Genomic DNA, 27,847 nt, shown 5'->3' with positions numbered 1-27,847 from the left:
TTTAAAAGTATTTCAAAATAAACATCACAAATTGGTCATTTCTTTGTGTTTGCAGTTGCACCACATGATAGTTCATAAACTGGGCATCATTGGACAAACTGACCCATCAGTGACCCATTTGCAAATCCCCATTGTGTAGTTTTAGGATGAAAAATGTGCAGAAAGCCTCCTTTAATGGAAAAATCTAACATCAACAACAGGTCAAATTACAGCACCTCCTCTTTGTATGTCTTGTAAGTAGTTATATGTATGTGCATGCAGGATTATCACCATCTTTTATGAGCATAAAAGTGCTTCTTAGAAAGAGCCGCAGCAACCTGATCCCAAAGGAGGATTGAGCTCACGCCAGACGACAACCCGGGTCATGGGGAGGAGACGGGGACATACGACATGGGCCAGGACGACAAAAGTATAGAGAAGTGCAAACTGACAGGGACGGCGGCTCCAGGATTTTTTCTCTCCCAGGGCCACATAGGGGGGCTTGACTGATCCATCACGGGGCTGGGGAAATCATTTATAAATCTATTTTAGGATATCAAATAAAGATATCCAGATTTTCACACATCAAATATGATGATGATATTAGTATTTGTTTTAATCCCAAACTGAGTGAATGAGTGTGAAGATGTGCACGCGCATACACAAAGTCATCCCACGTGTCCATCAGTGTCCCCTAGCTCTCATTCACAAAGTGTCACCCCTCCTGCTTGTCTCTCTTTTACACATCTTATTTCCAGCATGCTGGCCCAGCGAACCCCCTCCGCAGTTGTTGCCCTCTACCCCCTCCCACCTGCGGCACGCTCAGCAAATGAGTGGCGAGCGCATGGTGAGCAGGCACCAATGGGAGAACTTTTTCACACGTATAAAACTTTTGAGAGTAGTTTGCCAAGTTGCACTTTGTCAGTCGGGGGCCCTTGGAGGAGAGCAACATCCCATAGAGAGCGTGAGAGAGTGCGGGGGTCGACTCAGCGTGAACGCAGGGGGGGTTGCCTTTTTTTTTTTGCTCCCAAACACCACACTTGAAGAAAGTGGTGGGTGATTTTCATGAAACTTTGCCCTTGCTGCATCAGATGAGCTGATGTGAGTATGGCGAAAAAGTGTGTGCGCTCTTAACGTGTCCTTGTGTCCCGAAGCCTCTCCGCTTCAGCCGGGATGGAGAACGCACACATCAAAGAGTCAGAGGAGGTTCTGGCCTACTTTGGCGTCACCGAGGACAAAGGCCTGTCGCCTGAGCAGTTCAAGAAGAACCTGGACAAGTATGGCTACAATGGTGAGGGAGTCGGACGGACGGACGGATGGATGGATGGATGGATGGCTGATCACAAGATTGGAGCATTAAAATGTAGTAAGAACAAAAGTAATCCGGATTTTTATATCCAGGAAGAAAAATAAATGCACTGGTAGACAATTGACAATAATGGACAATTTCAACAGTTTTTAACTAATGGTCTTATTATCTCTTTGACTGCCAGACGTTTTCAGAAAAGGAATGCCGTGGGTGCCAGCCAATTTAAGCATTTTTGACTGATCTTTCAAGGTCCACAGAAAATTATGTGTTTGGACTATGGAAACACACATACTACCAAATTAAAGATTGGACTCTCATCTTTCATCAGAAAAAAAAAGTTTGTTTCTACCTTATTCCGTTTTTCAGTAATCAACAATAGAAAATGGTTAGTTTCACCTCTGTTTTGAAAAAAAAACGTATTTTAACGTCTTTGGCACTCCTCCATAGGATTTTACTAAACGTTATTTAACGTTTTTGGCAGTCAAAGAGTTAAAATACTGTACATAGTTGTAGATTGTAATATGAGCAAAAAAAAAAACATGTCAGCGTCAGTTTGCGTCTTAGAAAAATGCTCGAGGATAAAATGGTTTTGTAGTGGTGGTCAAGCATCTTGGCCCACAAATGGATTGTGACAGCAAGATGGAACACGAGGGTGGTTAAGGTCACAAAAGGTCATTTATTAAAGACAACATACATTGGTGCCTTGAGACATGAACAATCATGTGGTTATTTTATTTTTTTGTTTACTTTGACTTGTGAGTACAAACCTGAGATAAAAGCACTTCATGGTAGCACTGAACTCAACTCACTTCATCATAGGTGGAACTTTGGCAAAGAGAAACATAAAACGAGAATTACATGATGTGTATTTAAAACAAATGCATAGATTAGCCTTTAGTCTGCTTGAATGATGCTAATGCTGACACATAATGTGAAATGCATACAGAACCCCTTAAGCAACTGATATTTGAATATATAACAGTACTCACAATCATATATTCTTTTTCCTCTGTGAGGTGTTGAGACGAGCTGAGAGGAGCTGAGAAATCTATATTGTGCAGACATCTACAGTACTGATGTAAAAAAAAAAGAAAAAATTAAATTAGCACACACAAAAATATTAGATACCCCCACCCACCTTAGTATTGCGATTGCAATCTTCAATTTTATTGTTTCATTACTAACATTAAATACAATATTAGCTATTGGTATTTTTCTGATTTAAGAAACACATGACTATTTTTGTTTTTGTTTCCTGCCATTAGAAATAACCTATGTTACACATTTCTTGGGGTCCAATGGACCCAGAGTGCTTAAAATCAATTTTGAAAAATGGGGTCCATTGGACCCCAAAAGGTTTTCTATATTTAACTGAGAAACCACTGTCCGAAATTAAATTTGAAGTGTTCCATGTGTTACCAATAGGTTGGGTGAGGATTGCATAAAGTATGAACTTGATATCTCAAATAAGAAGAAAGATATATAAAAACGAAAATGCCTGGGGTCCATTGAACCCCAAAAACGGGAATAGGGTTTTGAATAGATTAATAGCATTTACATTAATATCAATAGAGGAGTATTACTTGCAGGTGTAGTCACAAATCAAAACCGTATATCAAGGCACCAGAGATTTTGTGTCAATGTAGTCATCATCAAATTGCCACAGTACCGTATATCTATTATTCGACCTTGTCTTGATTATTTGCCTATTTCTTGAAAATTGATCTTGAGTGGAGTCTGGTGCCGTGAAGTACAGCAGAAATGACAAACAGCTGCAGGAAATGTGTCAAGTAATAATGCGGGTCTGATAATCTCTCAAATCTCTCATTCCTCACCCACAGAGCTGCCAGCGGAGGAGGGTGAGGCTTCCGTACGCATACGCTGCATGCTGACACTCGCTCATTCTACACCTGATTTCAGCTGCTTGCTCCGTGCAGATGCTTGAAAATCCATCACATTGCATGATCAAAAACAATCCAGCTCATTGTTTTAATTTCTCATTTTGTATACTGTATTAACTAACAGATCAGTTAACTGTTTGTTGGTGTTTCTAATATCCTTTCAAGGTTGAAAGACAAATGATTTTTGTAGTCGACTATAATGAGACAAAAGTCAAGTCAATTACTCAGTAGTGTCATCGACATTTTTACAGCACAATGAAGCTGGCCCTAAGCTTTTTTTTGTACCACGAGTAGAAACAAATTTCAACAGAAACAAATACAACCCACCATTATGCTCAATGTACAGTAGTTGTTGTAATTAGTGGCATGTTTCACTTCAATGAGCTGGGGGGGGGCTAATCTTATCTCCAGGATCATTAGCTTAGCATAACGTGTTGTCAAATGAGACTTGGTAGCAACTAGGCAGGCTCAAAGAATGTGAAACAAGTGTGTTACCACAACTTGTGATATTTTGAATTACAGTATTATTATTATTATTATTTTACGATAAATAAAGGACTCGTTAGCATGTAGCTGTTGTTGACAACAGAGCCGGGAAGCCACTTCACGCCGCTGCTCTCTTTCCTCGCCACCGGTCCCGTGGCATTTTAAAACCGGCGGTGTTAGCCAAAGCTCGCAAGGCTAACCGCTAATCTCATCAACAACCATTTTCCTTTCTTACAGTTGGACCAACACAGACGTAGGGCGACTGTGTTGAAGTGTTATAGTTTAGTAAATTGGTCAAGCAGAAGACAACATACCAAAAACAAGTGATTAGCGATTAGTCAACTTCATATTTAACGTTGCCACAGAGTAATGAATTAAACTTTTTGACTAGTCAATTTGTCGATTCAACCCCGAATATGCATGTGTAATTTAACGAATTCTGCAGGTGCAGGACATGATTATTTGTATTTCTTCCAGGTAAGAGTATCTGGGATTTGGTAGTGGAACAGTTTGAAGACTTGTTGGTCAGGATCTTACTGCTGGCCGCCTGCATCTCTTTTGTGAGTTTGATGACTTTACTTTTCATTTTGCAAAAACAAATTGTCGCATTTATACTCGCTAGACAGGCAGAAATAGGATTAAGTATGCATGCTGGGGGGTTTGCGTAACTACCTAAAAGTATATTATAATGATCATTTAAATTTTGCACACATTTACACAGTATGACAACTAAAGTGTTATTGGACATTTCCTTTTTGTTTTCTGGAGAGCTCAGTATTGTTCATTCGGTAATTTTACCGATTTCACATGTCATCATCATTGCTCTCTCCATGATCATAAGTATTTTTTCATCTTCTTTTAAATATATGGATGACCACTTGAAGGAAGACAAAAAAAATCTAAAGTATATTTTGCTTGTCTTTCTTACAAAAGACTTTCACCGTTTGAAGGAAATACTTTTGATCATGCCATTTGAAAACTTAAAATGTAACCAATTGTCCAATAATCAATAACTCATTAGCCTCAACATGTTTCATATCAAAGTCTTTAAAGTGACAAAATATCTTAATTTTAGTTGTCTCAGAAATGAGCTGAAATTAGCTGTGAACATGTCTAACCTTGGTAAACCTGCCTGTAGCTCAGAGCTATTCAATTACATTACAACGTGTGCCCTCACTCCTATGTAGCCGAAGAAGCCCTCCTCCCGCCTCTGTTGTTCTCTCCAAAACAGTTTAGCGGAGGGAGGGCGCACACTTTGTCTTAATCTCCCATCTCTGCCCTCTGGCCTGCCTACACAGCTGTCACGATGGCCTTAGAAGGCCCGATGGTGCCGGTGTGTATGCATGCGTGTGAGAAAGAGAAAGGCGGGCTGAAAAGGAGCGTGCGCCCTTGCTTGTGTGTGTACATACGCATGACCGGAGCTTTATTTTAAGAAATTCTCAAGCCAGGAAGAGAAACTGTATCCTTAGACAAAGGTCAGAGATGGAAGGAACGAGGGGTATCTTGCGGCAGCAGGAGATTGAGACCCGAAGGGAGGTGGGGATTGGGTTGCACAACACCATTGTTTGTTACGATGACAAACGGGAGCAATAGATTCGGAGTCATGTATGGTTTCTAAAAGAGAGAACAGTAAATACTGGGAATACACGGCTCCCCTATTCATAAACACAGGAATGTCCTGCCGCGACAATGTGCTGACAGGCTGGGAATTTTCTGGAGATCTTTTGTCCTTAGACAAACAAGGTGAAGATGAACTTTTGGAAAGAACAATTCGATACAGCAAAATGACTAGCTTGATTCTTCCAAAGAGACGTGTGAGAACCTTTTTTTTATGGCTAGGACTTTGCTCCACTGGCCTGCAACTAATCTGTGTCAATGTCAACATGACAGTATTCCAAAACAGACCCATGCGTTGTTGCACGGAGCTGTCACGGACAGAAGCGCACACGTGTTGGAGGAGGGGCAAATTAATGATGATTTTTTTCAAATTCATCGCTAAATTATTTACAAATATAATCTTACATATCGCACTTTGTCTGATTTGCTGGTTTGACTACAATGTTCAGTAGTGGAAATTCAGTGTGTGTTGAGTTTCTCTCTCTCTCTCTCTCAGGTACTGGCTTGGTTCGAGGAAGGTGAGGAAACTGTCACAGCCTTCGTTGAGCCTTTTGTCATCCTCCTCATCCTCATTGCCAATGCCGTCGTTGGCGTGTGGCAGGTCAGCGCCTCACACAAACACACGCGCAGGAACAATCGCAGTCTCAAGGACACATACCTGCCCCCCGAAGGCCGTCTTTTACACTCACCTAAATAGACTCGTATTCTTAGAACCAGTCGCACATAATAAATTATAAGAGCAGCATGTTCAGGTCGCAGTCCTTTTGTCCTCTGCGGCGTGCTCCTTCCAGAACCGCGGCGAGAGCTTAAAGTTCATGTCAAGCCAGAATGAGCGGCATGAAATCAGCAAAGCGGTTGGGGGGGGGGGGGGGTTAAGCCAAGCTTGTGCAGGTGCAGAGGCGGGGAGGGGAGGGAAGACTTACGTCTGATCTGCCTTGAAGACTCCATACTACACGTGTAAAAATACCTACAGAAGAATGATCACGTTACCATCCCATGTTTGTATGCAGTGTTTGACGGAGGAGTGGAGGGCATCAATACTGTGGCAGTCATTTGGAAACTATGCACAAGGATTCACACATGAGAATGGAGAGGGAGAGGGCTTTACACTTCGAGGCAATGAGAGGAGCGGGGTGTCAACTCCTGTTTAGTATTGATGTACAGTGTTGCGAAAAACTATTTCTTGTTTTTGGGCATATTCACCTCAAACGTTTCTGATCATCAAGCCAATTTTTATATTTCACAAAGACAACCCAAGTAAACACAAAATGCAGTTTCTACATGAGAATGTTATTGAGGGAGAAAGAAAACCCAAACGTATCTGGCCGTTTGTGAAAAAGTACCTGGACTCGTATCGTACACCATATACACATTCACATACTCATTTATCATTGAACCACTGAAGTCCGAATCCATTCAAATGAGTTTCTAAATGGATTGCACCAAAGTGCTTTACCAAGCGTCATTTTTTCAAACATATCCTGAGTGTGCATATGCGGCCAACCCGCTAACACAGCCACGTCAACTTACAGCAGTGGTGTCAAACATACGGCCTGCGGGCCGGTTTAAAAACAAAAAAAGATTGTCAGCCCAATTACTCAGACGGCCAAAATCAAAACAGATAAACTTGTACTTTCGCAAGCAAACCTCAGATGAGCAATGCAACTTATACGTGGAATTGACCTGGATGTCATTATTTCACACACAAGCTAAAGTTACGGTTTGTTGGAAAAAACTAAACAAAAACAAAAACATAGACCTACATAAAAACATGCTGAATAAGGCAAACATGCTACTGGTAACAAACTCATATGACATGGATAAACGTATAATTTAACCAATAACACAATGCATTCTGGGAACAATATATATGCAATAGGTAGAAATAACATGCCCGGAACTCATATGGGCGAAGTGGTGCTGCGTCCATTTACATTTGTGTTATTTTTTGGAGCCATATCTTTATAGTTGAACCCCGCTATTTAGGGCTGGCCTGCAAATAGTGAAAATCTATGTATAACTGAAAACTGACGCCAATTGTTTTTAAGTTATATACCAGGATTTTACCGGTCCGGCCCATTGGTAATATATTTGCTAATATGAGTTTGATACCCCTGACCTACAGAATAGTTTTCATTTTTTGTTTAAAATAACTTACTTTAACCTCCAGGATCCCTCGCCGTACACTGCCACTGGCAGAACCCAAGGTGTTGAAGGTATTATTTGATTACTATATTAAATGTAATCTTTGCGTGTTCGAAATAATTGAAAAATGAGATCTGATGAAGAAGCTTCTTTTGCAAAAGATTTATTTTAGGAGCTCCTAAAAGACACAAGACATGCTTACATTCAAAAGTGATGTTAAGCCTCGAGTGTGTCAATATGAAAACACACAGTCGCTTTATAGATGAAAAAAGCATACTCCTCCTCTGAGGCTGGACAAAGGGTTAGTAATTATAATAGACAGACAAGTGATTTACTGACATGTTTACTTCAGTTCCGTCCAAAGCCGGAAATATATGATTAGACAGGTACTACCATGCGACCTAGACTCCCCTCAGACCCACAGTGTTATCACCATGAGAACTTGAGAACATGCCTCCCATGTGCATTCCTATCTCACCAGCTGGAAGGGAGTGAAAAGTGTTATTCATTACAATACACAGTTATATGTCCAATATATTTCACACAAACATTATCACAGTTATATGGCATCTATATACTATAAGTAGATTCATAAACAGTAAAAATATGCATAGAAAATGTTAAATGTCTTCAGTGTTTTTTTACACACATTCTAATCTATCGATGCCATGTTTGTCGTAGCATCTAGCTCGCGCTAAGCTAAGCTAACTCCTGTGAGGTTTCGCGTGTCCGATCCAGCTGTTTTTTGTTTTTTACTAACTCTCCAGAGGGCACTGTTGAGGGTGTTTTTGGGTGTTGTGCTTGGGACCACAAAGATACATACCGTATATTGTTTACCAGGGCACATATGGTGCGGTCAGGTAAAATGTGATCAAGTGACTGAAAAAATCATGATCAACAATGATTGTGAGGGATAGTGTACAGTACTTAAGGTTAATCCTGAAATTTCACCTGAAATCACAATATCCCTAAATTGGTCTGAGTAATGTATATTCAGTATGTTACTATAATGATGTTGATATATATATATATATATATATTTTTTTTTTTCATAGGAGCGCAATGCAGAGAGCGCCATTGAGGCTCTGAAGGAATATGAACCTGAGATGGGTAAGGTTTACCGGTCAGACAGGAAGAGTGTACAGAGAATTAAGGCCAGGGAGATTGTTCCTGGTGACGTGGTAGAGGTCTCTGGTAAGTTCCGCATCATAACCTGCTGTATTATTTCATAATCTTCCTTCCTTTACACAACCTAACTCAGTGATAGGGAACACTGGCCCTCAAGAGCCACTGTCCTGCCTGTTTTCCATGTTTCTCTCCACCAACACACCTGATTCGTAAACAAGATCGTTATCAGGCTTCTACAGAGCTTGCTGATTAGCTGATTATTTGAGTCAGCTGTGTTGGAGAAGGGAGACATGGAAAACAGGCAGGACAGTGGCTCTCAAAACCAGGCTTCCCTAATTCATCTAATGTATAGTGCTACATGCCATCAGCATACCCGATCAACCCATACAGTACTTTCTGAAATGAACCACTATCACGTTTTTATTAACACGGAGCTTTTGCGCATTTCCATTTATTTGCAGTTGGGGACAAAGTACCAGCAGACATCAGGATTATCTCCATCAAATCTACCACTCTGCGTGTGGACCAGTCCATTCTCACTGGTGGGTGGTTCTACATATGACACATTTTACAAAGAGGTTTTATACTGATACTCTGGCCACCCGTGTCTCCCAGGTGAGTCAGTCAGTGTGATCAAGCACACTGATGCCGTCCCAGACCCCCGAGCTGTCAACCAGGACAAGAAGAACATGCTGTTCTCTGTGAGTGTCTATTTCACACTACCCCTCATGTTTCAGAAAAACCTCTGGAAAAAGAACAGATACTTAATGTCATTTTCATTATGGATCAAGCCAATCAAAAGGAAGAATAATAAATTGAAACATCCCTATCCATTCGTCCATCATCTATATTATTCCGCTTGTCTTCATTATGTCAAAATGTCTACTGTAAAAAAAAAAAAAAAAAAAAAGTCATTTAAATGGCTTAAAACCCTACACTTAGGGCACCAACATTGCTGCTGGAAAAGCCACTGGCATCGCTGTGGCGACTGGCGTCACCACTGAGATCGGGAAGATCCGTGACCAGATGGCTGCCACTGAGCAAGAGAAGACCCCTCTACAGCAGAAGCTCGATGAGTTTGGGGAGCAGCTCTCCAAGGTGGGAGCCCCGAACAAGACATGAAAACAATCCTGGCCATTAGTCCTGTGGCCAATCAATGTTTAAAAATGACTGATCTGTCTGCTTTCCTTCGCCTTCTCCAGGTCATCTCCCTCATCTGTGTGGCTGTGTGGATAATCAACATTGGCCATTTTAATGACCCAGTCCATGGTGGCTCATGGTTCCGTGGTGCTATCTACTATTTCAAGATTGCTGTGGCTTTAGCTGTGGCTGCCATCCCTGAAGGTAAACCCCAGGAATTCTATTTGCCTGCTTATGAAGATTATCATATCTAAATTTCAACTCGAGCAGCGTGTACATACGTTACCTAAACTGGTAACCTATTAAATACTAAATGTGGCCCCCACTTTTACATGATGTGAGTGATGTAACACAGTACTATACAAGGTTAAGGTATGATGTGTTGGTTTGCTCACTACTTAATTGTGTTTGAAGTCCAACATTAAGAAAAACACAAGCACAAGCTAGGTGTTGTGAATTTTATTCTATCTATCCAGGAGACAGAACCTGTGGCTTTATTATTGAAGTTAATACCCATGTACTGTGTTCCAATATGTGCTTCTAACTATCCCAGGTCTGCCTGCCGTCATCACCACCTGTCTGGCTTTGGGAACGCGCCGCATGGCCAAGAAGAATGCCATCGTCAGAAGCCTACCTTCTGTGGAGACCTTGGGGTGCACCTCAGTCATCTGCTCTGACAAAACCGGTACCCTCACCACCAATCAGATGTGTGTGACTAAGGTAGGTTCAAACGTGTCTCATTCTCATTCAGTATAAAGCTTCTAGGAGAGGAATATTCATTTCTAGAGTTGAAGGAAAAACTGTTCCCTCACAGATGTTTATTATTGATAAAGTCGACGATGACAATGTCACTCTCGGCCAATTTGACATCTCTGGTTCAAAGTACACCCCTGAGGGAGAAGTGTAAGTGTATGCATGTAAACATACTGTATAAAATGATGAGCATTTCCTGGACAGTGCAAAACAAAATTTGTGCAATCTCTTTAGGACAAGGAGGGGCATGAGTGTCAAATGTGGCCAATTTGATGGACTGGTTGAGCTGGCTACCATTTGCGCTCTTTGCAACGATTCCTCGCTTGACTACAACGAGGTCGGTAGAGTAGTAGAGACCAAAACGGCAGAAAAGTTTGCAAATCAAATAACCTAGAATCAACTTTCTCCTTTGCAGTCAAAGGGAATTTATGAGAAAGTGGGTGAGGCCACTGAAACAGCTCTCAGCTGTCTGGTGGAAAAGATGAACGTGTTCAACACGGAAGTGCGTAGCCTGTCCAAGGTGGAACGCGCCAATGCTTGCTGCAGTGTAAGTCCACAAATATCCCTCAGTCTGCAGTGAATCCGATTGATCTTTCATTTTCTACGTTTCTCTGACAGGTGATTAAGCAGCTTATGAAGAAGGAGTTCACACTGGAGTTCTCCAGAGACAGGAAATCAATGTCAGTCTACTGTTCTCCAGCAAAGTCTGGGAAAGCTCCAGTAGGAAACAAGATGTTTGTCAAAGTAAGTGACATAACATTGATACAGCTCCTATACTCAGGGATGTGATTTGACCAAAGTGAAATTATCTGAAAATTTAGCCGGGGGTCTGGGGGCCGCTGGCACCCAGCTAGGTCCACTCACATGACAAAGAAATAGACAAAACAACAGCATAAATTTTCAATGTATATTGAACTATCCCATATAAAATGGCAGTTTTAGTCAACTCAAAATCAGTCACATTCAAAAACATTGGACTGCCTTTGCTTTTAAAAACTATCACTGAGAATATCATCATATCTAACTAATGTGATTACTAAGTTAACACATAAATAATGTTGAAGAGTTCAAATTTCATGAACAAATAATTGGATCATGACCAAATGAAAAGTAACTCATATTAGAGCATACCACAAATGTCTTTGCTATAGCAGAAGATGTTATCTGTCGGAGTCATGTGCATACACAATGAACTACTAAAAAAAAAAAAAAAAAAAAAAAAAAAAAAATCGGAATTTTTTTTTTGGGGGGGAAGATAAAAAAAAGCGGAATCCCGCGAATTAGCGGAAAAATCACATCCCTGTATACTGAAAAAAGCTGCTTGGAATAAAAGCTTTGCAAGTCAGATGTCTCATCTCAAGTGAAGAAGCAAATAACGGTGCATTCTAAATGTCCTCCCAGGGTGCCCCTGAGGGTGTGATTGAGCGTTGTTCTTACGTTCGCGTGGGCACCACCCGCCTTCCCTTGACTGGGCCGGTCAAAGATCACATCATGGCAGTAATCAAGGAGTGGGGCACAGGGCGAGACACCCTCCGCTGTTTGGCACTGGCCACCTGCGACTCTCCACTAAGGAAGGAGGAGATGAACCTGGAGGACTCCACCAGGTTTGCAGAGTATGAGGTGAGTGACTGCCTCTGCTGTGATTGTTTAGTGATGCAATTGGCATGACTCGAGGTTTAAATCCTCGAAGGAACTGCTTTGGTACCCTTGATTCCACACTTTAACAACTTTGGAACATACTAGAGTTACAACTTGCGTCTGGGCTGCTTGTCTTTGAAATCTAGATGTTTGGCCGTGGAAATATACAACGTAATCTTCAATAAATTGCCCTATACGACGAGTACTTCATATTGTAAAGAACGCAATTTTAATGGACCCCCAATAAGTGACCAGCTACTCAAGTTGATCGATATTAAAAGTAAGCACCTCAAGAATCATTCAAACTTTCTTTTTGTCATCAGACTGACATGACGTTTGTGGGCTGTGTTGGTATGCTTGATCCTCCGCGTAAGGAAGTCATGAGCTCCATCGAGCTGTGCAGAGCTGCTGGCATTCGTGTCATTATGATCACCGGTCAGTGGTCCACAGGCTCGCCCTTGACCAAAACACTGGAGGAAGAAAAAAACGGTCTATGATTCTGCTTTTGTCACCGCAGGTGACAACAAGGGCACGGCAGTGGCAATCTGTCGCCGCATTGGCATCTTCTCTGAGGATGAGGACGTCACCAGCAAGGCCTACACCGGTCGTGAGTTTGATGACCTGTCTTCTTATGACCAGAAGAACGCAGTCCGTAAGGCTTGTTGCTTTGCCAGGGTGGAACCGTCCCACAAATCGAAAATTGTTGAGTTCCTCCAAGGCTTTGATGAGATCACTGCCATGGTGAGGAGATGAACATCCCCTGAACTTGAGAGGGAATAAGCATCCGTTTTGTCTGTGGAGGCTATTTCCCACTAAGATTCTCTCGATCTATGCTCCTTCCATAAATAACACAGACCGGTGATGGAGTGAACGATGCCCCTGCCTTGAAGAAGGCGGAGATTGGCATTGCCATGGGCTCTGGCACTGCAGTTGCCAAGTCAGCCTCTGAGATGGTCCTGGCTGATGACAACTTTTCTTCCATCGTATCTGCTGTTGAGGAGGGCAGAGCTATTTACAACAACATGAAGCAATTTATCCGCTACCTCATTTCTTCCAATGTAGGCGAGGTTGTCTGGTAAGTACTTGATGATGGTCATCCATAAGCACTTTGTTTAGGACAGTGGTGTCCAAACTCGGTCCTCGGGGGCCGGTAGTCCCGCAGGTTTTGGATATTTCTCTCCTCCAACACAGCTGAAGCTCATCAGCAAGCTCTACTAAGCCTGATAACAATCCTGTTGATTGAAACAGGTGCGTTGGAGCAGGGAAACCTCCAAAACCTGCGGGACTACCGGCCCCCGAGGACCGAGTTTGGACACCACTGGTTTAGGAGATTACAGGGTTGACTGAAAAACACTCCAGGATAGTGAGTTTAAAATCAACAGCAAAGTAGTAGTAAGATAACAGAAACTCAAATTCTTCCTCATTTTGAGTTAAGGCTAAGCAGCCTTAGAATGAAGTAGTTTAGCAGAATTCTAATTCAAATTCATACTTTGACCAGGCAGAGAATGCTAAAATGTAACTCTTTCCCATATTTCTTCAGTATCTTTCTGACCGCAGCCTTGGGTCTGCCTGAGGCTCTGATCCCAGTTCAGTTGCTCTGGGTCAACCTTGTGACTGACGGGCTTCCTGCTACTGCTTTGGGCTTCAACCCTCCAGACCTGGACATCATGGGCAAAGCCCCTCGATCGCCCAAAGAGCCCCTGATCTCTGGCTGGCTATTCTTCAGATATCTGGCCATTGGAGGTACAAAATAGCTCCACTTACTTCCTTTGGATGAATGCATTTCTGTGATTAGTAGCACATGAAATCTATTTATAGATGACCACAGTATTTCCCGTTAGGCATCCTCCACTTGTTTGGGGTACTGAATTGACCTTTAAAGTCAACTTGGTTCTAATAATGAGCTCAGTTCAAATTGAAATGTCAACTTCAAGTGAAGGGCTTGATTCAAAATCCAAAATCTCACAACATGACTAGACTCGGGGCGTCATGGCTCAGGTGGTAGACTGGTTGCCTCTCAACCTGTAGGTCGTGGGTTTGATTGCCAAACTAGTGACTATGTCCAAGTGTCCCAAAGGAGTTTGCTCGCCACATGGACTTCAACACCTCAAATGTTTTTCAGGTTATGTTGGTGCTGCAACTGTTGCCGCAGCTGCCTGGTGGTTCCTGTATTGTGAGGATGGCCCATTGGTCTCCTTCCATCAACTGGTTAGTATTTGATGACAGGGGAGCATTTCATTTCAGTTCTACCAAATCTTTGGGACAGACATCTAGGAATTGACCAAATAAAGATTATGAATTGTTGTTTTTGTTGTCTTTAGTCACACTTCATGCAGTGCAGTGACGACAATGAGGACTTTGCTGGGATCCACTGTCATGTGTTTGAGGCGTCGCCGCCAATGACCATGGCTCTGTCCGTGCTGGTCACTATTGAGATGTGCAACGCTCTAAATAGGTGGGACTAATGAAATATTGACTTTACAGGTTCTCTCACATATTTGTGAGTTAAATTATTTTTGGGAACATATCCTTTATTAGCTGAAAAAACTCACTATTCACTATTTTTGTGTTCAACCAAAGTACAGTCTATTATAAAAGCAAATGCTTTGGCGCCAACTTGTGGCATCCATTGGCAAAACATTTTAAAAAATGGGCATCAATTAATTCTGGATCTTTGTTTCTTAAACAAAAAAAAAAAGAACCTCAAATCCAACCTCTTTCTGTCCCTAGCTTGTCTGAGAACCAGTCCCTGATGCGCATGCCCCCTTGGAGCAACATCTGGTTGGTTGCTGCCATGACCCTCTCAATGTCCCTTCACTTCATGATTATCTATGTGGACCCCCTGCCCGTGAGTCTGACCTTCTGTTCTACTGCCGTTCTCATCTATCTACTCTTAATAGGGACACAATTTACCTCCCACCTCCGTGCCCTCACTTGCATCACGTAAATAGTCCTAGAGGATGTTGATGGTCCAATTATTAAGTGAAGCACAATTTAGTTTGACTTGCCGTCAGACAGCTGCGGAGATCATGATGGTACTCCAGCATAGAATACAATCAGTGTACATTATTGTGAACATTTGAATATATCGTTTTGTGTGAATAACCACCACCGTTAATGATTCTGGTTTACAAAAGGGTATTGAAAAAGCTGTGTGTGCCTTCTGCAGATGATCTTCAAGCTCACTCACTTGAGTGTGGACCAGTGGATTGTGGTATTGAAGCTTTCCCTCCCAGTCATACTAATTGATGAGATCCTCAAGTTTGTGGCTCGCACATATCTGGAGGGTAGGTTTATTAATTATTACAATTTTCTTTTTAATTACAGTATTTGATACATTTTCCACAAGAGAGGGAATATATAGGTATTGCACTGTAGTAATTTGTTTTTAACAACATTTGGTGAATGCCGGTGACAATTGTTAAAATTTTCTTTTTCCTTATTTGTAAATCATTTTAACACAATGCAGGCAAATAATCACCACTCAATTAATGTTAATGTATTAAAAAAACCCTTAACCTCTTTCTCATTACTTCTTCAACACGTCCACATATAATGAAATCTAATTTTCTTCCATTTGGATGCTTTTTAACTGTTGCCCTCTTACAATCCAGTCTAAACCAGCCCCCCTCCTCCAAATCCCTGTAACAAGACAAGGTATTGCTCACCTCGAGGTTTTAGCATTTTTAGCATTATGCATGCCTTGAAAGTCTAACATGAAGTTTCATGTTAGTGTTAAGAGTTGAAGTCGGTATTTCTGCTATGCTTTCTGCATAGCTGGCACTTTTATTGCAATATTGAAACATCATTGTAGGTTATTGCTTGAAATAAAAATGAATTTAATTGATGCTTGCTGCATCGACTGCGTAATTAGATAAGAAACCAAATTGTATTAAGCCAACAAAGTATTAAAACATTTTAACAATTTAACAATGTTGTTGTCTACTGCTATTGTGAAAACCGTTTGTCAGCTCTGTTAAAGGATTGACCACCAGTATAACACATTAACTGTGCTACTAAAACATTTGTGGCGCTTAGATAACAAATATTTGTCATCTTGACCTCTCTTTTGACTGAAGGGTTTTGTTTTGTGTCTATGAAATTCTACATCAATAGAAATTAATGAGGACCATAACTTTTCATCTAAGTTGATGTACGAATATGCTGAAAATCTGCATGTGAGGATTCACTACAGCATTGAGGCCTGAGTGCAAATGTGCAGCTTCAGAAAGCCCTTACAATGACAATAGCATTTTGTTTATTAGAGATGGACATAATAATTGATTAGTTGATAAATTCATCGTTAAGAAAGTCGCCAACCGAGTGCAACTGACTGTTGATTAATCAACGTGTTGAAACAATTGAGGTAAAATGGACACCACCACAGTACTAGGCTGAAACTGGTCAACATTGTGCTTATTCAGTGTCACGTACAGTGGACATAAAGTCTACACACCCTACTATAAGACCCTCAAACAGGAACTCAGAACATTGAGATATTTTTTTTTTTTACATGTTTTTGAAAATGAAGGTTAAAAAAAACAACACATACGGTAATTAATCTAGAAAACTGTCCAGCCCTTCTTCTTCTTCTTTTTTTTACATTACTCACAAACAAGCCTAATGTAAATGTTCTCGCATGACAATCACAAACTACTGATTTTGACAAGAACGTGCACTGCAAAAGTGACTAGATCTCCGTTTGTCATTATTTTCAACTGATGATCTTTTGTTTGCTGATGCAGCCAAAGTCTAAAGACAAAGTGCACCAACGTTGAGCTGACAGAGCGAGAAAGAGTGGAGAAAAGAGGCTGAGCGCTCCCACCAAAGGAGAGAGACAGTGAGCGCACGCCAACAGTCACTTGACGGATCTGATCAAACAGAATATGCATAAGCCATCTGAAAATACACCAAGGTGCAAAATATATTTTTTTCTGTGTATGTTCTGAAATTATAATAGGTCGGAGTTAATTATTATAATTATAGTGTTCTATTCTTAAAGAATAAAGATATTTAAAGAATGTTGGATAGCTGTGTTTAGTTTTTGTGTAGTTTTGAATATTCAAATAATTATTGGCAGGGACAAGAAAACCAACAAGGTACACCATCTAAAAGTAAAGTTTATTGCTGCTCCCCAACAATGTAGTCATTATGTATTATATTGATATTTCTTCAAATAGAATTTTTGACAAACAAAAATGATATGTATCATACACCATTCTCATTGCATATTATGTCTCCATGTGTCATGTGGCTTGACCTCATACACAAACTAAAATGTTAAATATTAAAGGTAAGCATAAGAACTAAGACAATCATTTGCTGAAAATAAGGACATTGTTTTGGTTGAAAGGAGAAAAGATAACAGTAAAGTTATGACACAAATTAAGAATATTTCAGAAACACACATTACTTACAGACACTGGAGAAATTGTATCACTTCATGAACCGTTATTGCATAGCGTCCTTTTTCCAAAGATGCTGGATAGATGGTTACAAAATGTTGACATACACAAGGAGCACATTGCTTTTAACACTTGTCAACTTGTATGCATTTTTTTTCTTGATCCATTTCACAAATAAATGGAAAGCCATCATTGGATGCAGATACTGTATGTAGTGGTGTAGTAGAATAGTCAAAATATAGGCTTTGGCTCTATAAATAATGAGTTAGTAATGTCTGCTGGTTTATGCACCATTCACAAAGTTCCTGCTTTACATTAGCTTTCTCGCACTGCTGAGCTGCCTGGAAGCTGACCATTTCATGGTTCAATGACAAAAGAGTAAGGTGGAGAGATACATTTTGAGGATTAATTATTGTTTGGGTTAACATTCTGCATTATAATTAATTAAAAAAATATATAAACATGTAAAATGACTGACAAACCCATAACAGTGCGCCCCGTTGTGATAACATGATTTAGTGGGTTTTTTACAATGGTCAGTAAATGACATGTGAACAACAGCAGCTGTCATTCTCCTGGTCACTTCAAAACAGCCTTTGGTCCGCATTGCTGTTCTTTCCTTCAGCGTCATTGGTCCATCTTTTGGCTTGGTCAGTGCTTTATGTCTGCAATAACAGGCTCAATCGACATCTGCAGGCAAGGAATCGTCTACACTGATTCCCTCCTCCAGGATCTCCCTGACTTGTTCAAGAGATTCCGCCTGCCGGATTAACTCCAGTTTCACCTACGAGGAGAGAGAGGTGTCAAATATAGCACCCATTTTAAGCTCATTATAACTCCGGTGCAGTGATTCCCAACCACTGTGCTGTTATACGTGCAGATCATCAAGTGTGCAGTGTGAAACGTAGAAAATTCCATTTTGAATCGCTACTGCCATCTGTGGCCAAAAAATGAAACTGCACACTCCCTCCTTCACATACACATGTCAAATCTGCAGACATAGGGTGGGAAAGTCGAACCTGAATCCAGTCTGAAAACTCAGCAAAGGTGTTAATCTACTCAATAGAAGACGTTTCAGTCATAAGCTGCGTTTCCATTACAGTTTTTCTCAAAAATAAAAGCGATATTGTACTATTTCGCTTAAGTACAATTTCGACTTGCCGGTGTTTCCATTGAAGAGCGTTTCGCTTCTGAGGCGCAATTCTTGTAATGTCCCGTCTCGCGGGACCTCGCAGTTCTGTAGGAGATGCTGATGATGTTTACGGACACCCGGAGTTGTTAATATTACTTTTAAAACTTCTCCCTCCCCTCATCGGGCGAGTTCGGCCATTTGGTGTTGTGTGTGTGTGTGTGCGCACGCTTTTAACTCATATTATGGTGCGGACGGATGGATTTCAACGACGACGTATGTCGCCCGTTTGCTTGTTGCCAGGGGCAACGGTCATTTCTCATGCAACGATATGGGACGTGCGTTCAACGGCGGCATATTGGCTCCATAGCTGAATTGCTTTGTGCTTAAAAAGACTTACGAAAGCGAGTGGCCCCATACTTCCTACTTCCTTTCCTCCAATGCTGGGTGGGGGTCATATGACTACAGGGAATGCGCAAAAAGTGTTTCCATTACACTTCTTGCGAAATACTTCTATTTCAACATGTCTCAAAAACAATGGCAATTTATTATTATTAGTATAGTATTTTTTTTTAATGGGCTTTAGGTGAACTGATGAGTACACACGCACGCACGCACGCACGCACGCACGCACGCACGCACGCACGCACGCACATGCTCACCCACATACAAAAATATATATATATTAAAAAAAAAAAAAAAAAAAAGAGAAAAAAACCCCAAAACATTTTATTATTATTTATTTATTTAATTTAAAAAAGGAGAGCAATGATGATGTCAAATCGAATGAACAATACTGAGCTCTCCTGGAGAGGAAAAAAAAAAAAAACATGTCTCAAAAACCACCTCATGAGAGCGTAACAACTTTTTTTGCGATATTTGAGTCTTTTGGAAAATCACGTGTTTCTATTACCAGCTTGCTTTTGCGCAAAACTGAGGGTAATGGAAACGCACCTATCGATGGTTAACTAAAAAGTTTATTGTAAAAGATATTCTGGGGCAAATTGTTACAAGAGCAGCTTTAACCAATTGTATGCACCGTAATTGGACTGAAAATGATTCATTTATTTGTTCATCAATCTGTCAGTAACGAATAGTGGCAGGCAGAACAATGACATTTTCTTCCAATACATGGCAGAAGGTGCAATAACCAGCATATCCACCTGCTAATACACCAACTGTGTGTGCTACTGAACAGGGACACATTCCCCATTTAAATCTCCCATCTCCGCGCTACTTCTTTCTTACCTGCAATGACTGAGACAGCTGGACAAAGTCTCTCTGGACAGTCTGGCTGGTGTCGAGCTGAGAGCGCAGGCTGATCACTTGGCTGCGCAGCTCCAGACAATGCTCATGTAAGGCCACCTGACAGCCACACCAAAGTCAAGTTATATCTCCCGAAGGTCGCATTTCTTGAGCACAGAGCTGACTCACATTATCACTATCGAGCACTTTGTTGTTGCCCTGCACGTGAGAGAGCGCCACCCGGAGGGCTTCAAGTTCAGTGCGGCAGGCTAACAAATCGTCCTGAAACTGGTCCTTCTGGGCCTCTATCCTCTCGGTCTCCGTTTTTAAACTGGAAAACTGCACTGTGTAACGCAAGCACAAATATTATTGACTTTTATATGACGTGATGACATCATACATGAAGATATTTCATATTCTAAAAAAGTTTTAAGGAACTGCACAGCACACTCAAGGAAGAGTTTGCGTCATGAACTCACCTTCGAGAACTTCTGAAGTGGTTGCGCGTATGAGCAGGTAAAACAAAAAAAACAAAGAATTCAAAATGTGTCTGTCAAGCAGAAAATAACCCTTTCAATTCAAACCACAAAAACAACAACAATCCTATTACATACCATTCTCCTCTGCTCGGATGTCAAGCTGCTCCCTTAGGTTGACAATCTCAATACGGAGGCGCTCCTCACAGTGTGCTGCCTGCTGGTTCGATAAGAATGCAACAGTTACTGGAACTTCCACCCCAGTAACACAACAGTGCTGTCACGTTGCTTACGGTACAATGGATTGTTTACCATTAAAATTATAACATAATACTTTCAATAGTTTCCCATAGAAAATAAAGTCAAGTGAATTCATATATTCAAGACTCAAACTGTCATCATCGCTAAAACATTAACTAACTGTATAGATAAACGTACAGTAGTTTACTTGGACACATTAGTTTAAGAGAAATTAACTACTGGACAATCAAACTATAATAAAGTATAGTGCTAGTAGTAAACTACTCACCCTTTGAAGACGCCTGACAGATGAAATGGAGAAAAGGAAGGTGTTTGTGGGGAAATACTGTCACCTTGTGGAATTTTTTGGTATTGCGTATTGTAATATTTAATCCGGTTTGCTGCTCAGATACCTTATTACTGAAGAAGTAGAACGTTTGCTATGTAACAGTAAGTTCCACTTTCGCTGCGGACAACTGATTGGTGGAGAGATGCTAGTCAGCATTTTGACTACTCTGGACGTCTGCAGGCATTTTGGTCAAACTCCAAACAGTGCCACTTACAGTACGGGGCGGTATAGAATTGTTTTATTTTACTATGAGACTTAACATTTTGTTTGATTTATTAATTATATCTCTTTATGCGTTTAAAACTGCTTTCGTGAAGTGGGTGATTATATGTCAGAAAATGGTATCTGCAGCACAGTTTTTTTTGTTAACAGTAATACGGCACCTGCCGTGATACTGGCTGAGATGAGGTGGAGCCTCTTACCTCATCGTCAACCGTCTCGCCTTTCAGCCTGGACAGCTCACTGCACACCTTCCTCTGGGACAGTGACAGCTCGGACTGGATTCGCACACAAACATCACGCACGTGTGCTGTTGAACTTCTACTGTACAACATGCAGACACCCGGTCGGGTAGGACATTCATCCAGATCAACATCATCGCTCACCAGTCGACTCTGGACTGTAGTTTGTGACTGGCTGAGGGATTTCTGTAATTCCTGAAGAAGGGCCTCTGACGACTGGGCCTGAGACTGGAGCACTGATACCTAAATATGCACATACATACACACACCTGCCTAAGTAAATTTGCACAGCACCTCCATTGTGCATGTAACCGCATGCCTCCTTCCTTATGTTCCACCTGTTTGCGTGTGTGGTTGGTCTGTGTGTCCAGTTCCTTCTCCAGTTCCTCCTTCGCTTCCAGGAGTCGACTCACCTCCCCTCGCAACTCTGACACCTGTCCACCGCGCGACATCTAATGTTAAACTCCAAACTAAAATTGACACTGATTTCCATTTGAACAGAGTCACTTCCATACTTTGCTACGCACAAAAATTGATTTATGTAAACTAAGGGTTAACAACCTTTTTGAAACTAAGAACAACTTATTGATTCACTCTAAGGGCAACATTTGTGATACGCACTTCTGAAAAACTGAATTTGCTCAAATTACCTTTGTTTATTATAATGAATAATTACTCCAGAACAAACATGACCCTGGTGAGGATAAGCAGTTCAGAAAATGAATGAATGAATTAATTATACTCATCTGTGAGAAAGGTCACAGAGCAGGTGAATTCATACTGAGACTAGATTGCACACAGGGTGACTAGTTACAATCATCAGTCATTTATATTTTATCCAATTTTGGATTATTCAGAAAACATCAGGGAACTTCTGGAGTCAGATGTCTGCACTGAGAGAAAAGGGGGTGAATAATTTTGCGCACCATACTTTTCAGTTAATCATTTGTGTAAAAAAATATATTTTTTTAGATATACAAATTTCATTCCATTTCATGATTGCGTCCCACTTGGTGTTGATTCTTCACACAGAAATCCAATTACATATCTTTATGTTGGAAGCCTGTATTGTGGCAAAAGGTCAGACAGTTCAAGGGGGGGGCTACTACTTTTGCGAGGCACTGTAGTCCCCCCATACAATGTGTTATAGTACCGGTACATGTTGTTATTACAGGGGAAGTCAACACAAAAAGGTTTTTAGACAATATGTTCTATGCAGCCACACTAATCTCAATATGGCATTCTGATTAATATTGTGTTAGTGGAATATGAGTTAAGCAGCAAAATCCAGCCATTTTTATCCATCTCAGGGGGCGGCCATTTTGCCACTTGCTGTCGACTGAAGATTAAGTCAATGTTGCTCAGGTCTCAGGTAACAACCAATCACAGCTCAGCTTCAGGAAACAGTTGAGCTCTGATTGGTTGTTGCCTGAGCCCTGAGCAACATTGATGTCATCTTCAGTCGAAAGCAAGTGGCAAAATGGCCGCCCCCTGAGATGGATACATTTTTTTACTGTCAAGAAATGCTTAAGGTTGACTTCCACTTTAAAAGCGTAAGTAAGAATATGAAACCTCACCTGAGCATTGAGTGCATCCCAGTCGCTATGTGTGACTAGCCGGTGGCCGGCTGGCGGCAGGTAGATGGCTTCCGGCACCAGAGTTCCTGTTGAGACCAGAGAGTCTGTGTCTTCCTGAGCGTGGAGCTTTCTAGGTAAGGAGGGTGTGTCGATGGAGAACGAGGACAACGAGGCCGAGTCGCAGTTGCGCAGTGAAAAATATCCTTCGCTATTAATCGGCGGGGCTTCTCCCTCCGGTACAAGTTCAGGGTCTTGTTGGCAGTGTAACCTGTCTGGCGATGTCTGGGAGTCATTAATGATGACTTCTGTATCCATTTTGCCCTTCTTTCCACTCCCCTATCAGGTAAAGAAGAACAAATTGAGAATGATACAGTAAATAAATAATGACTCACTAACCTGATTCTGGCTACTAGTTCTCCTCCCCTCAAGTAGAGCGGCTATCCTGGCCTCATACTGCGCTGCTGTCTCTGTAAAGACATGAAATAATGATAAAACGACTTTATCCACAAGGGAGATGAACTTAGTCCACAATGGGCAGATCTTAGTGATTGTGCCTTATATCAAGGCCATTCTATCGTTATCACTGTTTCATGGGCCCACTGTGTTCCAGACTGCCATTATAAGGGGAAAAAAATCATCAACCATTTTCTATACTGCATGTCCACTAGGGTTGTAGGTAGGGATGTAACGATAACGACAATATTGTGATATCGTGATATTAAAACTGCCACAATATATCGTCGTTGTCATGTCACGATATTAAAAGCAGTACATCTGTTAAAAAAAAAAAAGTTGGGTTGATTTCCATTTGTGCAGTTCTGGCACCTTCTTGTGGCTAGTTTTTTAGTGCAATTTAATTTTCACAAGGCATTTTTTGGCCCTCTATGTTTAAAATGCACGCTAATGGTCAGATGAAGGGGAATGTAATATGCTTGTGAAGCGAGTCAATATGTGGAGGAACTCAATGCATTAGCAAGTAAGTGCCTCAATATATATATTATATTTATATATTTTTGATGTATAATATTTATCATATTTTTCATTGCTATAATGTACAAAAGCACAATATTGTGTGTGTGTTTTTTTTGTGTGAGCGCATTTTTTGGATAATATTGTGACCTTTTTGTTGTAGGAGTGTGACGATATATTGATATCGCGTTAAATCGTGATACTTTGTCTCCCGATATGCCTACGCAAGTATCGCAATATTTGTAGTTAATATACAGCCACTATAACGGCTCCATTGTTTATTAGTTATTAAGCCATTACTTGGCAGGCCGCTAGGGGGAGCGCCTCATAAGAGTGGCGGGGAAATGTATGGAAGTCTTCAGGCGAAGAAGACTCATGATCTTACTTTTACTTGTGTAAGACATTTATTATCTGTCCAGCAACTGACTCAGTTTTGCATACGTAACATTTGAAAACATATTTTATGGTTCGATTTTTTTTTAAGCACACAATTTCTCGGGAATATTAATATTGATCTAATTGGATTTAATATTTAAGTAATTTGATTTATTTACTTTTGCAATGTTACACAAAAAAATCATCAGTTTATAAAATAAAACAATTTTCTATGTAACTGACTGACATGTTGCATGACAATAGTGTTTAAGAATGACACAAATTTGTTGACAGAAAGTGGTCTCTGTTAAGAAGACATTTGTATTTGTTTTAAAAAAAATACACTAAAGTAGTCACTGTGAAGAAGACACCAGTTTTAATATTTTGTTTCATTGATGGTAAAAAAAAAGAAACTATTTTCTCATTGAAAAAACATAAATTTATGTCTTTAGTAGTTTTATCGTAGATTATCGTGTATTTATTACCCGACCAATATATCGATAATCGCGATATCGTCATATCGTGAGATAATCGTTATCGTGAGCGTGAGCCTTGCATCGCATATCTTATCGTAACGTGAGGTACCCAGAGGTTCCCACCCCTATTTTTTTTTCTAACGCCAACCTCCCCACAATATCGTGATAATTATCGTATCGTGACCTTCATACAGGGATGTGATTTGACCAAAGTGAAATTATCTGAAAATTTAGCCGGGGGTCTGGGGGCCGCCTGCACCCAGCTAGGTCCAGGGCAGTGCCCAGTGGGGGGGAGCATGAACAAATAATTATATCATGACCAAATGAAAAGTAACTCATATTAGAGCATACCACAAATGTCTTTGTTACAGCAGAAGATGTTATCTGTCGGAGTCATGTGCAGACACAATGAACTACTAAAAAAAATAAAAAATAAAAATAAAAATAAAAAAAAAAAATCGATTTTTTTTGGGGGGGGGGATAAAAAAAGCGGAATTCCGCGAATTAGCGGAAAAATCACATCCCTGTTCATATCGTGATAATATCGTCTCGTGATGTTTGGATATCGTTACATCTCTAGTTGTAGGTGGGCTGGAGCAAGAGACAGGATGTGTGTCTGAAATGCGTGTTTCTGTCCTTCCAATTTCCTTTTCACTTTAGTTAAGTTGGATTTAACGTAGAGACATTTAAAGAGCAATATTCACATTTTTGTTAGGCTCATGTGTTTAGGGCAATAATTGGGGTGCACTATACTATGCACGACTTATCACATGTAAAGCTGCACTGACCCCTGAGAGCCTCTTGAAGGGACTGGATCTCTTGATCACATTGTTTTTGCAGCTCTGCCAGTTCCTCCCGTTTGCTCAGTTCACAGATGGTCGCCACACCCTGCCAGTGTTCAACCTGAGCTTGACATTCCACCAGTTGGGCCTGAAGGATGGCTTCTATAAAATGACAAACAGGAGTTAATGCTTTGTAAAGGATGATGTCAGTCAGGATGGAATGAAGGAAGATGGTCAAAAGCAATATCCTGGGTGAAAGAAACACAATTCATTCATTTAAAAAACTATTGAGTAGCATAACCTAATATCCTTTCTAAATGCGGAAATTAAACCATGTTTCTGGCTCTCCAGATGGGAAGACATGCTGATGAGCCAATGGTTGAGAATTGATGGTAATACACAAATTAAGGCAATCCACAATTTAGAGTTTCCAATGAAACTAACATGCATGTTTTTGGAACGTGGGAAGAAGCCAGAGTACGCGGAGAAAACCAATGAAAGCACAAACAGTGAATCTCAGATCTGCCAACGGGCTAATCATCACCGTGCTGCCCCAGAAGAAATGTTTTCTGTCTGTTTTATGTTATGAGATTTACGCTGGAACACAAAAGTACATACCAAAATATTAATATCCATCAGCAATCATTTGTGTTTATTTCTTTAATAGACTTTCACACTATTCTAGTTATTAATGTTTAGTATCACAAACTATGTAAATTTTTGCCCATTCGGCATCCAATGCAACCTGATCATCCTGAAAGGGGGGATTACCACTTTTGCGATCCCTACTCAAGGTTTCTCATTTTTTGCCTGTTTTTGTTTTTTTGTTTTTCCTTGCCCTTATGTGGTTCGATTAGGGGACTGATATTTGTCAACTGTGGTCATGTGAAGCCCTTTGGAACTCTTGTGTGATTTAGGGCTATATAAATAAACTTGACTTTATTAGCTGCAATGCTGCATGTTTTAGGTCTGTTATGGTCTGGAGGAAACTCATGCAGAAACGCAGTAAACATCAGCTTCACTGACTGTATTGCTTCTGTTTGATTCTGTGTTCTGATGATTAAAAAGTTAAAAAGATAGCCCCAAGTGTCATTCAACCCAAGTTTATTACAATAATACGATTTTTCCTAGCTGTTGAAAAAGTGTATGCTGAGGCATCATTGCAATTTTATTTTATTTGACCATGTTCATTTTTTCTGCCATTTTTCATATACACAGTTACTACTAGTTGACTAGTCTACTATTATTACTACTGGTAGCAGTAGTCATACAACTGTGAAATTAAAACATCTCCACGCGTATCTTTAAGAACATAGCCCACGACATGGTCATACAGGACAGGAGTTAGTGAAAGTTGACAAGCTAACAAAGCTAACTGTTAGCCTTACGGTGTATGACGTCATAATCTTAGTGTTACAGCAGGAGCAGAACATGTCTGACATATTCTTATAACTACTACAAACTTAATACAGTATATCCTATGATGGTGTCTACGACGGGAAATGATCAACCAAGCTCACACACCGAAAAGCGGAGTGCAGTCAAGTAGCAGGCTAGTGATGCTAAATGCTAACACTGCCAGGTTAGTTGCTGCTTCAACAGGTCCCAGAAAAGTAGAGTGACAAGTTCTTTGTACTTGAGACAATCGATTCATATCCCGACATGTCACGCATCCCGTGCAGTATTTGTTTGATTTTTACCTTTGTCTTTTCTCTTTGAGCTCATCCTTTCGTCAGACAACTCCATCAGAAGAGGAAAAATGTCACAACCAAAACCAGACGGACGATGAACTTGCGCAAGGCATTTTAACACCAAGAGTTTGGTGTGGAAATGATCACTAGTACAGTTTCAACTTCAGGAAACAACTTTCCCCGGTCTAAGCCTGCGGAAATCGCGTCAACCTCCTTCCTGTGTCCACCACCTTGTTCTCTCTTTCTCTGCCTGGAATGTTTCACTGTGACATAAATACTAAATCTGTTGAACACTAAAGTCTTTGCAGAAGGCAGGATAAAATAAGACATCCCTTGAATTAATGGATATGACGTCATAGTTTACGCTTGATTACATTTTAAGTCATGTAAATGAGAGATTTCATAAATAAATTTTGCACAATTTTAATAAATGTAGCCAAATATTAACAGCAAAATATTGTTGTTGTTATTTTATGATCGTATATGTAAATAAACCAAAAACAAATTTAATACCAAAATAAAAAATTGTTCTTGAAAATGGATTTCTTCAACACAAGCTTCAGTCACAATAATAAA

General features: G+C 40.5%; 3 protein-coding genes across 7 annotated transcripts in view; 2 read left to right on the top strand and 1 right to left on the bottom strand.

Moving 5' to 3' along the window:
* Positions 1-19,240, top strand: part of LOC144043177 (ras-related protein Rab-37) — an 85,910-nt gene extending 66,670 nt beyond the window's left edge. For both annotated transcript variants that reach the window (XM_077556475.1, XM_077556476.1), the window contains exon 10: positions 19,230-19,240. The gene's annotated coding sequence lies outside the window, so the exon portion shown is untranslated. The remainder of the gene's footprint in view (positions 1-19,229) is intronic.
* On the top strand, positions 904-17,247 carry atp2a1 (ATPase sarcoplasmic/endoplasmic reticulum Ca2+ transporting 1). The gene is made up of 25 exons (XM_077556470.1): positions 904-1,031; positions 1,134-1,270; positions 3,130-3,147; positions 4,153-4,235; positions 5,789-5,893; positions 8,493-8,631; positions 9,027-9,107; positions 9,181-9,266; positions 9,508-9,663; positions 9,768-9,909; positions 10,259-10,425; positions 10,520-10,608; positions 10,693-10,795; positions 10,874-11,005; positions 11,077-11,202; positions 11,860-12,078; positions 12,420-12,531; positions 12,614-12,837; positions 12,951-13,171; positions 13,637-13,839; positions 14,219-14,304; positions 14,418-14,551; positions 14,827-14,944; positions 15,266-15,383; positions 16,842-17,247. Exons 2-25 carry the CDS (start codon positions 1,153-1,155, stop codon positions 16,850-16,852), a joined length of 2,991 nt encoding a protein of 996 aa, XP_077412596.1. The 5' UTR covers positions 904-1,031; positions 1,134-1,152; the 3' UTR covers positions 16,853-17,247.
* rabep2 (rabaptin, RAB GTPase binding effector protein 2) lies at positions 17,199-27,553 on the bottom strand. 4 transcript variants are annotated; one of them, XM_077556472.1, is made up of 12 exons: positions 27,281-27,553; positions 25,587-25,742; positions 23,375-23,445; positions 22,979-23,314; positions 21,740-21,835; positions 21,546-21,644; positions 21,363-21,437; positions 20,490-20,568; positions 20,355-20,366; positions 20,065-20,219; positions 19,879-19,995; positions 17,199-18,285 (listed from the first exon to the last, which is right to left on the bottom strand). In XM_077556472.1, the coding sequence occupies exons 1-12, from the start codon at positions 27,324-27,326 to the stop codon at positions 18,181-18,183; spliced, it is 1,347 nt and encodes a 448-aa protein (XP_077412598.1). In that variant the 5' UTR covers positions 27,327-27,553; the 3' UTR covers positions 17,199-18,180. The 4 variants fall into 4 exon arrangements, with proteins under 4 accessions (XP_077412598.1, XP_077412597.1, XP_077412599.1 ...); XM_077556471.1 differs by having other exon boundaries at positions 20,490-20,571; positions 27,281-27,552; XM_077556473.1 differs by lacking the exon at positions 20,355-20,366 and having other exon boundaries at positions 20,490-20,571; positions 27,281-27,552.
* Between the last annotated feature and the right edge of the window lie 294 nt (positions 27,554-27,847).

The sequence above is a fragment of the Vanacampus margaritifer genome, chromosome 2, assembly GCF_051991255.1.
Source record: "Vanacampus margaritifer isolate UIUO_Vmar chromosome 2, RoL_Vmar_1.0, whole genome shotgun sequence".
In the NCBI taxonomy this organism is placed as follows: Eukaryota; Metazoa; Chordata; class Actinopteri; order Syngnathiformes; family Syngnathidae; genus Vanacampus; species Vanacampus margaritifer.
This window is presented reverse-complemented; position numbering and strand designations above follow the sequence as displayed.

Excerpts from the sequence above, each read along its gene's own strand:
- atp2a1 (XM_077556470.1), top strand. The coding sequence starts at position 1,153 with ATGGAGAACGCACACATCAAAGAGTCAGAGGAGGTTCTGGCCTACTTT. Across the intron at positions 9,267-9,507 it reads AGAAGAACATGCTGTTCTCT|GGCACCAACATTGCTGCTGG; the intron begins GTGAGTGTCTAT and ends CCCTACACTTAG. Across the intron at positions 14,945-15,265 it reads TCTATGTGGACCCCCTGCCC|ATGATCTTCAAGCTCACTCA; the intron begins GTGAGTCTGACC and ends TGCCTTCTGCAG.
- rabep2 (XM_077556471.1), bottom strand. The coding sequence starts at position 27,326 with ATGGAGTTGTCTGACGAAAGGATGAGCTCAAAGAGAAAAGACAAAG. Across the intron at positions 21,645-21,739 it reads CCAACCACACACGCAAACAG|GTATCAGTGCTCCAGTCTCA; the intron begins GTGGAACATAAG and ends GTGCATATTTAG. Across the intron at positions 19,996-20,064 it reads AAGTGCTCGATAGTGATAAT|GTGGCCTTACATGAGCATTG; the intron begins GTGAGTCAGCTC and ends TGTGGCTGTCAG.